This window comes from Musca domestica, unplaced genomic scaffold (assembly GCF_030504385.1).
Source record: "Musca domestica strain aabys unplaced genomic scaffold, Musca_domestica.polishedcontigs.V.1.1 25, whole genome shotgun sequence".
Classification (NCBI taxonomy): domain Eukaryota; kingdom Metazoa; phylum Arthropoda; class Insecta; order Diptera; family Muscidae; genus Musca; species Musca domestica.
This window is the reverse complement of record NW_026712277.1, coordinates 6,559,442-6,576,140: the sequence shown is the minus strand read 5'-3', so window position 1 is coordinate 6,576,140 and position 16,699 is coordinate 6,559,442. Positions and strand designations below refer to the sequence as shown.

Here is a 16,699-nt window from a genome sequence, read left to right as displayed (position 1 = left end):
TGGAACCGTATTCTTGATCTATGAAAATGTGACAAAAAATGTATTTCCTTCACAAAATTTTCCATGTCACATTTATTTTTATTATAAAAGTGTTCATTTTATTCGTTTTAAAAGAACATATTTAATAGTATGTACCCATCTTCAATATGTTAAATAGTGTGTACCACACTCTATGAGTATGATAGTTCAAAAAGGACATTAGCTACCGTTATTAGGCAATAATACCACACTCTCCAAATATACATTGGCAGCACTTAATAAACTTCAGCGTTGCCATATCCTTGTTAATGGAAGACGAAGACAGAACAACCATGGTAGAAAAATACAGGTAGTCGCATAGACACAGCTGATTTTGGGATTGAAAATTTTCAATTTCTATTTTTCAATTTTCAGTCAATTTTGTCTATGAGTTTTAAGGTGAGAGAACATAAAATGCCCTTTGTACTGTCTTAAGTCGCTTTCTCCTTTTTCGCTTATTCATTTGTCTTTATTGTGCTGCTCTTTTATTTAATCCATAGATGCCTTACCCAGCGGTCATTGCCCTGTTTTTTTTTTCTTCTGAATTTCCTTCACTAATATCACATTTCATTTTAAATTCAGAGTTTTTTTCATCTCTACATTTTCTGTCAAATTTCACTGCATAGAAAACATGTTCCCATCTCTGAATTGTGTGTATACAATGGATATGTAAATAGTAATGTTGACAATGAGATGTTGTCAAATGAATAGTTTTGAAAAAATTGTAAAAAACATTACCTTCTTAATTCTACCATGGTATATATAAAGAAACGCCAGCTAAACAGTAATTATATCATCCGATTAATATATAAATAAACACACAATCTGTATAAATAAACACACAATAAACACTGAATCGTTTAAACACTGTGGGCAAACCTTCAATGCTATAAAAGAAATACAGGATTAATTCTTGTATAAACATTTCAAATAAAAATGTACTGACTAATTTCCATATTTCTTGATTACAGCAGTATTTATTTTATTATTTACTATTTATCTGTTTAGTTTGGAAACCACATTTCTCTTTGCATTAATTATTTTTTATCTTCTTTTACGTTTTGTATGGTGTGAACTGCCCTAATAGCAACTGTAAGACAACCAATATTGCCACTTACCTCAAAGCAGTGCAGCCAACATCAAACGAAGAAAAAAACCTACGAAACATATGGCACGATTGTTGGAAAATAATTAGGAAATCAACGCGAAGACAAACACGACGTTTGAGAGAGCGAAAAAACAGTGAAATACCCCAGTTAAAACAAGCCCTTTCTCAAAACCAATTACATTAAATTGTGAAAAACCTAAACGGCTAAGTGTTTTCTAACATTGCAAAAGGAAATCTCGGCGATAAACCTCAATAATTAAACAGACAAAATGTCGCTATTCGGCTCATTAATGGGTGACTTCGATGATGATATCTTTGGGTAAGTGTGTGTGTATTGGGCTTTTTTGTGTGTGTGTGTGTTCAGAGATGGAAAAAAAATGAAATAAAGCCAATACCTCTATGTAAATGTGTTTTCAAAAGGAAAACGAAAAGAAAAACGATTGGAAGATTTGCAAAAGTAGAATGATTTGAAAATTTGCGATGGGGTGTGGAAAATTTTCCAAACACACAGGTGAAAATTTTCGAATTTGTTTTGTCAATCAATTACAAAATGATGTTGTGTTATGGGTTAGACGGAGGGAGGGGGTTATGACAAAAACTACCATGCCAAACTGCGTCACCCCGCAAAAAAACAACAAGAAACAGGGAGGTAGGAGAAGGTATCTAATGTTAGTAACAAAAACATGTATATAGGCACATTTTCGGGTCGTTGCAGGGCGGGTATCATATTTTGACCCTTACTTTATGGGCTTCAAGGTAAATCAATGACTGTTACACATAGCTTTTTTTCTGCTTGTATCCTTCTCCCACCCCTCAACCTTTTTTGGGTTTTCAACAATAGAGGGCAGTTTTCTAGAAATTTCAAGAAATTTCCTGGACCCATGATTTGCTTTATATATATGACAACTGAGGTCTATATTGTCTCAGTTGTAATCTGGCTTCGCCAAAATAAGTGTTTAAATTTGAGAAAGCAATGCTTTTTAAGAAAAGTAAAAATAAGGGAAATTCATCAACTGAATTGAAGAATATAAGAACAAAATCAAATTGTGTTACCTCCAATGTCAACATGGATAAAGAAAACGAAGAATTTTACACCGATAGTGTGGAGTATGTAATAATGTGTGCAGATTTTCACACTTTTACATCATCAAGGACATTTGTTTGAAATACTGGGCGACAATTTCAGAAGCATTTAGGGAAAAACATTTTAATTTTTGAAGTGAAAATAAAACAAGGCCCACAATTTTATTTTTGAAAAAAAAAATGAAAATTAATTTTTATAAATAATCAATTAGAAAAGCGAAACTTAACTATAAAAAATATACCAAAACAAAATATTAAATGTTCAAAAATATGAATGCTGAGTAAAGGAAAGGCGTTTCTGATATAAAATCCAGTGTTTAGTTTATTTTAAATCAAATCGGACTCAGAAAAATATACCAAGTACTTAATAGAACTCTTGGAATATTTAACTTAATCGAGACGACTTTTTATATACGTCTATAAAGTCAGGTATTTTAATGATGGTGCATATCTTCTTAGACTTCTATGAATCACTTTTCTCGACGTCTGTAAATACGCCATTCTGCGAAACAACAGAGGTAACTTCCAGAACATTTATAAAGAAATATTCGTGGACATGTTTCAACAAACCTAACAATTCTGAAATATTCTTCTGTGTCTAGAACCAAAGGGGCATTCAATAAAGACGTCGAAGAAATACAGGGGAAAATAAAAAAAACTGCAATAAAGTCAAACGCCATAATTTTTAAATTTTATTGAATGAAAGCTAAAAATGTCGAAAATAGCATCAAATTTTAGAATAAGTTTAGATTTTGTTCGAATTGGTCACCTTCAAATGGCCAATGAAACCGTCACACGCTGCCCGAATGCTCCTCTGAGTTATTTTGGCCCATTCCCGGCGAAGCGCTTGCTTGAGTTGATCGACACTTTGGTATTTTTTAGTGCCATCCTTGCTTTCCAAAATACTCCAGACACAATAGTCCGACGGATTGGTATCGGTAGATTTTGGTAGCCATTGTGCGCTGCAAATGAAGCGAGGAACCTCATTTTGAACCCATTCTTGGGTGGCGCGTGCTAAGTGCGATCTTGCTGAGTCCTATTGGAATTTCCAAGGTATGCGGCCAAAATGTTTGCGTGCCCAAGGCTTTAATACACCCTCCAGATTATTTTCGCAATTATATTCGGCATTTTTTCTGATGCCACGGTCGATAAATACGAGCGGAGAGCGACCATCGGCTGTTATGTCGAACCACATCATCACTTGAGTTCTGGTGGCCAGCCGAAGGTGCACATTTTCAGATTTTCTGCTGACCTCTTTAGCACGATCATTTTGTTTATTTGCACAACGAATGTTTTCTCATCGAAGAAAGCCCAATTCGACAGTTCACCACTTTTGGTCAAGCCAAGCAAGTCTTTAGCTCTTTTGAGCCTATTTTCTTTCTGTTGCGGTGTAAGTTCTTGCATTTTTTGAAATTTCAATGGCTTTACCCCGAGCTCATTTTTTCAATGTTTGCGGAATGGAACATTGCGATATCAGCTCATGAGTCATTTTTCAGCCACGTGGGTTTCGATCAAGTCGTTTCTTTAATTTTCGAACCATTTCTCCTGATGTTGATGTTTTCTTCTGTGCACTTCCTTGACGTCGGGGTACACTACTAGTATCACGGTAATGACCGATGGTACGAGACACAAAATATAATCACGCTTGAATTCCATCACGAATAACTTTTTTTCTGGAAAATTTTGGAAATTCTGTCACTGGAATAATTTTAAATCTCATTTTATTCAAATCTATTTCTCCTTTGCAGAAACCACATGAACGCCATGAACATGCAAATGCGTTCCATGAACCGTTTGATGAATTCATTGATGCCCGATCCGTTCAATATGCTGACACCCTTTGATCCCGGTTTTCAACAGAATGCCTTGATGGAACGTCAAAATGGCCCAGCAATGGGTGGCCTGTTTGGTTTTCCAGCCATGGGACCAATGATGATGCCCAATATGAATCGTTTGCTGAGTGCAGGTAAGTTTTTCAACAAAATACTACAAAAATCTCTTCAGATATTAAAATTTTTTCTTCCTTACAGATATTGGTAACAATGGTGCCTCGTTCTGTTCAAGTTCCGTCATAACCATGTCTTCAGGACCCGATGGAAGGCCACAAATTTATCAGGCTACCAGCAGTACTAAAACCGGCCCAGGGGGCATACGTGAAACCCGTCGCACCGTACAAGATTCCGTCAATGGTGTCAAGAAAATGGCCATTGGTCATCATATTGGTGAGAGGGCTCACATTATTGAAAAAGAACAGGACATACGTTCCGGTCAGCTGGAGGAACGTCAAGAATTCATCAATCTCGATGAAGATGAAGCCGAGGATTTTGATCGTGAATTTACCACCAAGGCCAGTGGTGGACGTATGGGACAACGGGCCATTGGCGGTGTGCCCGGAGCAGCACCACACCAACAAACTTTAACCATTGAACCAATAGACGATGATGACGACGATGAGGTTATTGAAACTACAGCTGCGGCCGCACATCACAGTCATCCACAGCATAGACCATCATCGTCGTCGGGTTCACACAATCGTAGATACTTGCCAGCATTACCTGCACCACCACCGCAACACCAACAACAACACCCATCATCACATCAAAATAGGTAAGTCACAATGAAATGTAATTGATATTTTGTCATTTGATTTGTTTTGATTGTAGAAAATGTTTTGTAATTAGCCTAAAAGCTATGAGCTTCATTAACATTTTTATTATTATTATTACTATTATGATTGTAATTAATGATAGACTGATTTAGGTGTAAAGTTTATTATTTGACGGCCAAACGAAAGAAAAGAAAAAAAAATCGAAAAGCAACACAATTGACCTCATTTATATGTATTTAGTTCGTTTTGTATTTATGTACGTATTCTTCATGAATTGTTAATGCAACAGGAAGTTTTTGTCCAAAATCATTACTCATACTCTACACCACATATTTGCAGCAAAGCATTTTTCAAAAAAAAAAAAAAAAAAAGAAACTAGAAGCTTCTCAAAATTTCATGAAATACTTTGTCTGTGTGGCAACTAAGTAAATTTTGGATTAACTAAAATCAAATATTTTATTGAATTTGATTAGTTCCTTAAAGCACTTTGTTCAAATTATATCCAACACTTCCTTGGTGGTGACAGAAGGCCCTGGAAGTGGTAGCAAAAATTGAATATTGATTTTTTTATATCTACTAACCAAGCATTAAAAATAAATTTTAATTATACCCTCAGTCATATGGCCGGGGAGGGTATATATCATTTGATACGGTCAAAACGTGCCTAGTCGAAATAACGGTTTTAGACCCTATGTCTCTTTAGACCAAATCCTTTTCAGGACATTTGGAGTCGATCTAGCGATGTCCGTCTGTCTGTCTGACTGTCTGGTGGGCACGATAACTCTCGAAAGAAGTATCCGATTTGATCCAAACTTGGTAGATCGTAATATTATTATCAAACTTAGATCGAGTTCGGAGATGGGCAATATCGATCCACTCCTGGTACTTCCCCCACAAAATATCAAATTTTTCAAAGAAAATAATTTATTGCACAGAAAGAGAAAGGACAATCTGATTTGGCTCCAAGTTTGCAAAACCTAATATTTTCATCAATACTAGGTCAGGTGCGAAAACGGATAATTTCGGTCGTCTCCATCAATTACCTCCCCCACAAAGGGTCAAAATTTTGAATAATTGTAACTCTTACAAAATGTGATGTAAGTGTCCGATTGTTTTCAAATTACACACATTCCAATATTTATATTAACCCATGGACTGGTGTAAAGATGGGACATATCGGTCCAATCCTTCTGGTACCTCCGCCAAAAATGGTCGAATTTTTCAAAAAAAAAAAAAAAAAATATTTTCTGCACGGAAAGAGAAACAACAATCCGATGTTACTTAAACTTTGCAAATCCTAATATTTGCGTCAGTGATAGGTCAGGTGCAAAAACGGAAAATATTGGTCCACTCTATCAAATACCTCCCCCACAAAGGGTCAACATTTTGAATAATTACAACTCGTATAAAATGTGAAGTAAGAGGCCGATTTTTAATAACCCAAGGTCTGGTATGACGATGGAATATATCGGTACACTCCTTCTGGAACCTTCCCCACAAAGGGTCAAAATTTTGAATATTCATGAAGGTCATAAAACATTCGATTCCATTCAGACTTGGCACATCTCAATATTTCCATAAACGAAAGATCTGTTATAAATATGGTACATATCGGATCATTCCTTCTGGTACCTCCCCCACAAAGGGTAAAAGTTTTGAATAACCAAAACGATCATTAAATCAAAAATAAGCATCTGGGTTTCTTCAAATTACACGCACCACAACATTTTTATTAACCCACGGTCTGGTGCGAAAATGAGGTATATTGCTCCACTTCTTCTGGTACCTACCCAAGAAAGGGTCAAAATTTTGAATATCCATAAAGCTCATATATCCGACTTGGTACATCTCACTATTTCTGTCAACATTAGATCAGTTATAAAGAAGGTAGAGATCGGACCATTCCTTCTGGTTCCTCCCCCACAAAGAGTCAATTTCTTAATAACAAAAACGATCTTAAAATCCGAAATCCGAATCACAATATTTTCATTAACCGAAGTTCTGGTGTGAATATGTTATATATCGGTCCCCTCCTTCTTGTACCTCCCGAACAAAGGTTCAAAATTTTTAGTAACCAAGAAGCTCATAAAACACGAAATTAACGTCTGATGCCATTCAGATTTGGAACATCTCAATATTTGCATCAACACAAGATCTGTTATAAAGATGGTAGAGATCGGACCGTCACATTGACCCATTTAACTGTGGTGTAGAGTAAGACACAGACAGTCGGTTTTTATTATCGACTTTAGCTTGTTTTTACATTTTGGTTTTCTGTTTTTTTCCTTTAGTTCCTTTTGATTTTGTCTCACATAGTTTTTCCTTTCGACTTCTTAACCATTGAAAATATTGTATTTAAAACCAAAATATGTATTTTTTTCTTGAATATTCAATCTTTTTGCAGATATAATGATTATTAAATTCCATAACAATGCAAATGTGTGAATGCTACCCAAAAAACAAAACAAAAGACACTACTAATACTTGAAACGAAACGAAATGAAATAACGAAATGCATTAACCATTTACAAAAAAACTAAACCTTCTCCAAAAAGCTAGCGATCTCTTTATAACAAGAAACCAAACAGAAATCCTCCTAAATACGTTTTAAGCAAAACGAATGCCAAGCAAATGCAAACACCTCTCTCGACTCGACTACAGTTGTTTAGATTAACTACTTAACTTAAGCTCTAACAAAACGATCGAATAACAAATAGTTTAATCACCAATTCATCATCTCAAACAAAACTAATATTTGCCTTTGCCCCCTCAAAATATTAAACCACACACACCAAATTGAAATACTCGAAACTTGAGGTAGGCAGAATTTCTACATTGATTTTTTCTAAAAAAAAATTAGTTTTAATTAATTTGAAAATTATTTATATTTAATTTTATTTAAATTTTATTAGATTTCTTTGTCAATGTGTTTTCTTTATCATCATCATTATCACCATAGACCGTCATTAAACTTTTCTTTTTTTTTACAAAATCATTCATAATTCATGTTAGTGCCTTAGAGAATAACAAAAGCTATAGCTTCGATTTCAAAGCCAATTCCGCAATTCCCCCCCCAAAATCCAACAAAGAGTTCGAAATGAAAAAAAACTGCAATATATATTTTTTTTAAATCGTCCATCCTCTTTTTCAAAAAAACACCATTGAAAACGAAACTGAATCACCAAACTTCTTTTCTCTAACATTCAACATTCAGCTCCTCGTCCTCCTCCTCTACTGCTACAACAACAGACGAGTCAAGAAAATCCACGGACAATACTTTGCCATCATCATCCAATAAATCGAGACAAATTGACTCCAACGGCCGATCTTTAAGCCACGGTACCGCCGCCGCTGCCGCTACATCCACCAGCAACACTACATCGCCCTATATATCAACAACACCTCGACGTTTGTCCTCTGCCTATCGCAGTGGCAGCAGCCATGTTAGTGGTGTCTCACCGCGCCGTCCCCTAAGAACTCCACCATCATCGCCATTGGCCACAACACCAACAATGCATAATCACAGTACCACAACATCGCCAAGGTTTGTGCCACCAACAAAACAAGCATTTAAATAAGTTTTTCTTTTTTTTTGCAAAAAACGAAAATTTACAAAAACGAAAAACATCAACGCTGGAATTTTTTTCGATTAGCCACAAAAAGAATTCGGCGCAATGAGGACTTTTTCGTTATCTTTTTTTTTATCACTTAATTTTGATTCTTACAATTAACCTCAGCTAAAATAATTTATATCTTAAACCTGCATGATGAATAGCTTACAGTGGAATGAGAAGATTTGGAACAAAATTTGAAATGCATGAAAGTACCCTAGAAATTTCCTAGCAAATTTTATGATTTTATTCAAAACATTTTGTTTTCAAATAACTTGACGAGATCATGGCATCCTTTCTGGCAGGGAATAAATCCATGCTGTTGAAACATCCTTTTGAGTTATGGATGACTTTTGAAATTCTAAAATTGAATTTATCAAAGTATTTATGTAAAATTTTGAACAGTATTGAAACAATTTTTTTGAATCGATTAAAATTTTACAGAAAAATGGAGATATATGAAGAATTTAAGAACCAGGCCTCTGCATTCACTAAATTTTGGTAGTTGTGGGAGGCTGCATTTCATTACCATCTTATTCAGGGATGGTCATAGGAATACATTTCGAAACATTTTCATGGAAAATATGCGAAACATGGCAGAAAAGAAATTATTTCCAGAGGTGTGGGACCTGGGCCCGCGTTCGTCCCCGTTCTTTTTATGCCCTCCATATAATAATATAATAATAGAGGATATTTTCAATTTGTTATTTGTGATGAGTACGTAATAGAAGAGAGAGCACAAGCACGATTAAAATTCTACGTATCTGGGCCTCTACATTTGCTTAGTTTTGTAGCTGCATTTCATTACCTACCATTTTATGGAGGAATGTACACGGGTTTACATTTCGAAACGAAAAATGGCAGAAAAGAAACCATTTCGAAGGGCATGCCTTTTATAACGTATTATACCTTGGATGTGTGGTATCGAATATGATATTTTGTGCCCTCAGTGGGTAGTTTAACTCCTGATATGATAAGCCTTCATATTGCGATACCTTCTGATTTTCGGTATTTTTAAGATTTTGCCCCTAATTGCCAACTAAATCAGCTGTAATTTAATATTTCGCTTTGAGAGTTGGGTGATTAATTCCCCGCAAAAAGTATGCAACATAAGACAACTTTTTTGGTATAGGTCCATTTAATGGTGTCTTCTGATTTTCGGTATTTTGCTGCGGGTTTCGGCCTAAATTTTCAAGTAAATTTGCTGTTCTGTGTGGGCACATTTTTTGATATAGTACGGATTTAATGGTACCCCCAGATTTTAGGTATTTTAAAGGTTACGTCCCCATTTTCGAACCAAATCAGCTGTATTTTTATATTTTGGTTTCTTTGTAGGCAGTTCAAATCCTCAAAAAAAAATATTCACCACAAGCCTAGGCCCCAATACACTGATTTTCGGGATTTTAAAGGTTTCAACTCCGATTCCTAACCAAATTAATCAGCTATAATTTGATATTTCGCCGTGTGAATAGGGGGTTTAACTCTCCACAAAAAAAATTAAACAGGTCAATTTTTTTGGTATAACTCGCATATAACAATATCTCCTGCTGATATTCCGCATTTTGAAGGTTTCATCCCTAAATTGACAACAAAATCAATTAATGGTACCTCCTGATTTTTGGTACTTTGAAGATTTCTGTTTTTTTTTTTTTTTTTTTTTGTAGTTGGTCCTTTTTTTGCGATTTACGATGTTTGTCTGTCTGCCTGTTGAAATCACGATAGAGCCAACATTTTTTGACGTAGAGGTTCAGAATTAGGCAGAACAATTTGTATTTTGTCTAGGATGGTTGGTATTTAAAAAGAGATGTATATACCTCCCAATATTCGATATTTTGATGATTTTTCCCACAATTTTTTAAGGATTTGTCAAAAATTGGTATTAGTAGTTCGCAATGGGTTCTAGCTCCGGTGGCGGAACATAGTATATATAGGTCCACGTTTTCGTATAGCTCCCATGTAACGATACCTCCCAATATTCGGTATTTTGATGATTTTTGCCACATTTTTCCATGGATTTATCCAAAAATTGGTATTTGTAGTTTGCAATGGGTTCTAGCTCCGGTAGCAGAACATAGTATATATAGGTCCACGTTTTCTTATAGCTCCCATGTAACAGTACCTCCCGATTTTCGATATTTTGATAATTTTTACCACAGTTATTCACAGATTTGTCTTAAAGTTGGTATTTATACTTTGCAATGGGTTCTAGCTCCGAAGGCGGAACATACTATACGTAGGTCCACGTTTTGGTATAGCCTCAATATAATCGTACCTCCTAATATTCGGTATTTTGATGATTTTTGCCGCATTTTTTCACAGATTTGTCTAAAAATTGGAATTTGTAGGTCCCCTGATATAATTTCTTGTCGATTTTCACACTTTTTTTCATTTCCAACATCCACTGTAAATGTTATCTTTTTTATTTCCTAATTATTTTTCCTAATAACTGTAACAATCCCTTAATCTTTCTACCATTCTATATCTACCCATTCCCACTAAATTTTATATTTCTAAACAAAAAAAAATTCTAATTAAATTTAAATTATTCTTATATTAATATATTCTAATCTGGAATTTTTATTTTCTAAACAAAAACCCAATACCAAACGACAACAACATGCTATAATTAACAAAACACACAATAATGCACAATGACGATGGCTACAACGACGACGATATCGTTCAAAATTATGACCCGCCCATCATCACCAAAAAACAACTATAGAGATTGGCGTGTGTATAATCCAAGATTTTATCGCAAGTGAAAACATTTTCAAAAAACCGCAAAAACCAAACAAAATAATTATTTTAAAAATAGAAAGAAGAAAAGAATTACAAACTCCCTCAACATACGAAAGTGAAACGATTAATTTTAAGCGACTTGCAACGAACGATTTTTTATTCTAAACATGGCATGTGTGGTGCATCACTAGGAAGCGATATGACCAACAATCCAACCAAATGCTGCTTTGTTTCCCCCCATTTTTATTTATTTATTTATTTATTTATTAATTTATTATTTATTCTTTAAAGACGCTTTAACTTTTGCATTTACTAAGCAAAACTGTTTTTCCTTGCATTACCATACCTGGCGGCGCCGCAGCCTCAGTCTCTACTCTTAGCGTGACCTGTAAGATGTTTTTTTCTTTATCACTTTTCCCCCCCTGCTATACTATATCCATTTATGTAAAATGTACCACCAATCATTTGTATTTTTTCTTCTCTTTTCATTTGTAAATATGTTTAATTTTTCATACATCTCTCAATATGGGTAAATGGGTTTAATTTCATAATATTTGGAAATAATGTCTTTGTTCATAATTGTTGTTTTTGTTTATTCCTCGTATGTTTATTTCAAGATATACATATACTTTATTAATGCTTGTTGGGAATGACCCCTTTGGTTTTTGTGGTAAAAATATGTCCGTCCCTTATTGTTGTTATAATCAGTTTGCTTTTGATAACCATATAACTTTAAACGGGAATGTACCAGGGGTTTATTTAATACAATAACATAACTATTTAAATTCTATTCTCTAATATATGGTCTGTTCCAGAACTGAAAAATTTTAAAGTATTTACTACGATAACCGATTTTTCTGGAACATAGCAATAATAATTCAAAATTGTTTTAAATTCTACTTATATAAATTTCGGGCAATATACAGTATATGAATGGTGATTCTCTGAAGAAGGTATATATAAATATTTACTTTGTCGTTAATCTTGCAAAATTTCCAGAACTGTAGAATTCAATTTCCAACTAAATCAAGTGTAATTTTGGTATTTCTGGTTCGGAGTGGTTATTTTGACTTCTCGCAAAAAATGATCAATGTAGTTTTTTGGTATGTCGAAGGTTTCGGTTCCAATTATCAATCGGATCAGTTATAATTTGATAATTCAGGCTCTCGCAATCCAGGTTCCCTTTTTGGCATAACCGTACCTACTGATTTCTGATATTAGAAAGGAAATGGGTGCCAATTCCCCATCAAATCAGGCGGTTTTTTTTTATATTTCTTGCTATCAGGATGGTAGTTTTATTCCTCGCAAAAAATATTTACTAGCGGTGCGATTTTTGTAACCCCCTTTAATGGTACCACCTGATTTTTGGTATTTTGAAGATTTGGGGCCCTAGTTTTTAATCGAATCATCAGTTATAATTTGATAATTCAGGCTCTCCCGCTCGCAATCCTAGTCCCTTTTTTGGCATAGCCCCCAAATAACCATACCTACTGATTTTTGATACTTGGAAGTTTATGGGTGCCCCACCAAATCTTGCTCTCAGAGGATAGTTTAAATTCTCGCAAAAAAAATATATTCACTAGCGGTGCCATTTTTGATACACCCCCAATTAATGGTACCTCCTGATTTTTAGTATTTTGAAGATTTCTACCCCTAGTTTTTAATCGAATCATCTGTCATTTCGATTTTTTTTTTTTGTTTTTGGTCCTATATTCGCAAAAAAATCGCAATGTAGTTATTTGCTATTTCAAAGGTTGTGGTTCCAATTACCAATCAGATCATTTATAATTTGATAATCCACGCTCTCAGCGGTTACTTTAACTTCGCGCTGTCCAGGCCCCCTTTTTGGTATATAGCGTATTATACCTCGGATGTTTTGTATCGAATCCAGATAAAATACATTCAATGTATATCCACTTTTTGGTATAGCCTTCATATTGCCATACCTCCCGATTTTCGGAATTTTAAAGATTTTGCCCCTAATTGCCAACTAAATCAGCTGTAATTTGAAAAGTATGCAACTTAAGTCAATTTTTTTGGTATAGGTCCATTTAACGGTGTCTCCTGATTTTCGGTATTTTGCGGGATTCGGCCTAAATATTCAAGTAAATTTGCTGTTCTGTGTGGGTTCATTGTTTGATATAGCACGGATATAATGGTACCTTCTTCTGATTCTAGGTATTTTGTAAGTTACGTCCTCAATTTTAACCAAATCAGCTGTATTTTGATAAATGGGTTTCTTTGTGGGCAGTTCAACTCCTCAAAAAAATATTCACTGCAAGCCTGGGACCCATATAATGCCACCCTCTGATTTTTGGGATTTTTAAGGTTTCGACTCCGATTCCTAACCAAATCAGCCATAATTTGATATTTCCCTGTGAATAGGGTGTTTAACTCTCCACAAAAAACATAGGTCAACTCTTTAGTATAACTCGCATATAACAATATCTCGTGATATTCCGCATTTTGAAGGTTTAATCCCTAAATTTAAACAAAATCAATTAATGCTACCCAAATTAATAATGTTACCCCAAATTTTTTGTAAATGGTCCTTTTTCGCGATTTAACGATGTTCGTCTGTCTGTCTGTTGATATCACGATACAGCCACGTTATTTGACGTAGAGCTTTAGAATTTGGTAGAACAGTTTGTATTATGTCTAGGATGGTTAGTATTGAAATGAGATATATCAATCCACGTTTTGATATAGCCTCCATATAACCATACCTCCTGATATTCGGTATTTTGATGGCTTTTGCCACATTTTTCCATGGATTTGTCCAAAAATTGGTATTCTTAGTTCATAATGGGATCTAACTCCGGTGGCGAAACATTGTATGTATAGGTCCACGTTTTCGTATAGCTCCCATGTAACGGTACCTCCCGATATTCGATATTTTGATGACTTTTGCCACATTTTTCCACGGATTTGTCCAAAAATTGGTATTCGTAGTTTGCAATGGGTTCTAGATCCGTTTGCAAAACATTTAATATTTCCCATTTTACCCATCGATATTCGGTATTTTGATAATCCTAGTGACATTTACCCACGAAATTGTTTCAAATTTGATATTTAATAAGATTTGGTAGATGAGAATGCTTGAAGTATTAAAATGGTCTATAGAGGTTCCCGTTTTGGTATGGCCCACCCATTATCCAAACGGTCTTATTGTTGTTTGTAGTTTAAAGTGGAAGACGTTTGAATTCAGATACTTTTATAAAAAAATGTTTTCTTTAGCCAAAGGTGGGGGAGGGTATTAAAAGTTCGGCTCGGCCGAATTTAATGTTCTTTTACTTGTTTTTTATCTGCGCTTGGTACATTTCTTTGCATTTTATTATTTTAAATTTTTGGAGTTCATTGCTCTGAAATGAGTTATTTTTTTTTAAATTCTAAATCTAGACGAGCTTTTCCGACGAGTTTTCCTTCCAAACTCTTATTTTTATATTAATCGAAGTTATGTGAAAAACCCATACTGTGCCTCTAAAACTCAATCTTATAGAACATGAAAATAATGGCATTCCGGAATTACCCTCTACTGAAAGTGGTGAATGTCACTTTGCTCGGCAACACAAAAATATTTACAAAAAAAAAATACGCCTTAAAGATGAACCCTGCTTTGTAACGATGTGTTGTATGAGTGGATGTAGCAGCCGATGCTAAGAAAAAAAATCGCCTGTACAGACTCTCCATCTCCATATTCCTCACTTTGTAACAAAAAAAAAATTGTCACTTAACTAACCCCTCCTTTTCCTCCCCCTCCAAGCAGCTTTCATATTATTCTCATCAATTTCATTTGCAAGCGCTTTTGTTTTATTTTTTCTCATTGGAGCATATCAAATATTTATTTTATTTAATTTTTTATTAATATTTGTATTTTTTGTTGTTTTTCTTTTGTTTATTTTTAAGTTTTTTTTTATATATGGTACATGTTTTTTGTATAAACAATTATCTTGCAAAATACTAAACACTTTTTCCAATTTCTTTTACAGCGTTCATCCACATCCCTATAATTCTTCAGCGGCCAGGCGTTCACATCATCATCATCATAATCACCACAACCATCATCATCATCATCACCGTTCCAAACATGGCGCCAAGCATACGAGCAGTTCTCCAGCTCCAGCCGCAGCAGCAGCACCAACAAATAGTAATAACAAATCTTCAGAAGAATCCAACAATCAAAACTAATTCAAATCGCAGGAAGAAGGCAAAGGGAGATATGGCAAGAAGACCTTGGGAGAAGATGTGGATTATCAATATTAACAAAAAAAAAAAAAAAACAAAAACCCTTTAGCATAGTTGTGTAATGTTTTGTATGGAACAGCAAACAAAAACAAGCAGCCCCAAATGATGAAATTGGATTTCGTTTACCTTACCCCATCCTTCAGTTATTTCTTTATTTGTATGGCAAAACATCACTTAAGCGTATAAAAATAAACCCCTTACCAGATAAGATGACCCAATGCTAAAACCATAACAAAAATAAATAAAGAGAAATAAAGCAACCACCCCCCAGAAGAGGAGGTAGAAGAAGAAGAAGAGAAAACAGGCGAACGAACAGCAGTATCCAGCATAAATAATATGTTTTATTTTTAATTACTTTAGAATTTTAGCTTTATAAACAAAACAAAAAAAGTATATATTTACCAAACCACCCCCTCTCCACTCCCCTCCTACCACCCCCTATTAATGTAATCTCCTTTTTCTCATTTAAAGCAAAATCATATGTTGCAAAAAAAAAAAAAAACAAAGAAGAAAATTCCCAATCTTAAAACAATGACCATTACTATAGACACCTCATCTCTGTGGAGCAAGTACAACAAGAAAACGATATCAAGTTGTGTTGGGTAGGACAGAATTTATGGTTATTTGAATTCCATTTTTAAGTAGAATGCAGTTGAAAACAAACAAAACAAATGAATTCTCTTCATTGGCCTTATGTTGATATTTTTGTTTTTAATTTTAATTCCAATGTCTTTTTAATTTAATTTTTTTTCTTTTTTTTTTTGGATTTCTAATGGTTCTGGTGGCAAAATCGGAAAATTTGTTTAAATCTTGAAATTCAATTTGTAATATTCATTTCATTTTCTCAGAAGAATTGTTTAAATCTTGTAATTGTGATTTTCATTTCCTATTGATTTTTTTTTTACTTTTTGTATTTATCAAAATAATTGTCAATTTTCTTATAAATCCCTTTTTTTAAATTGAATTCATAACGTTATATCTTGAATTTTTTTGAATTTAATTTATATTCTTTATATTTTTATGTTTCTTATTTTTTACCATTATTATTATTTCCCATAAGAAATTTTGAAGATATCCCTGCATTATTTTTTTTTTTTTCAAATCTAAACAAAATGAAGCGATAATTGATATAAAAAACTAGTTTAAAGAAGAATAAGAAGTCGAAGAAGAAGCAGAATAAACACCCTATTCGATAAATATATCAATTTAAATCTAAACGAAATATGTGTTTTTATTTCAATCATCAATCGAACCGAGATACTTTGGGCATTTGTGGAAGGTTTC

At 34.1% G+C, this 16,699-nt stretch overlaps 1 protein-coding gene across 4 annotated transcripts; it reads left to right on the top strand.

Moving 5' to 3' along the window:
• The first annotated feature begins 1,185 nt into the window (after positions 1-1,185).
• Positions 1,186-15,894, top strand: LOC131800490 (myeloid leukemia factor-like). Of its 4 annotated transcripts, XR_009342401.1 has the most exons (6): positions 2,064-2,233; positions 3,958-4,175; positions 4,240-4,816; positions 8,032-8,361; positions 11,154-11,558; positions 15,160-15,203. XR_009342401.1 is itself a non-coding variant. In XM_059123481.1 (5 exons), exons 1-5 carry the CDS (start codon positions 1,396-1,398, stop codon positions 15,356-15,358), a joined length of 1,374 nt encoding a protein of 457 aa, XP_058979464.1. In that variant the 5' UTR covers positions 1,186-1,395; the 3' UTR covers positions 15,359-15,894. The 4 variants fall into 4 exon arrangements, 3 of the variants coding, with proteins under 3 accessions (XP_058979464.1, XP_058979463.1, XP_058979465.1); XM_059123481.1 differs by lacking the exons at positions 2,064-2,233; positions 11,154-11,558 and adding an exon at positions 1,186-1,445 and having other exon boundaries at positions 15,160-15,894; XM_059123480.1 differs by lacking the exon at positions 11,154-11,558 and having other exon boundaries at positions 2,065-2,233; positions 15,160-15,894.
• The last annotated feature ends 805 nt before the right edge of the window (positions 15,895-16,699 follow it).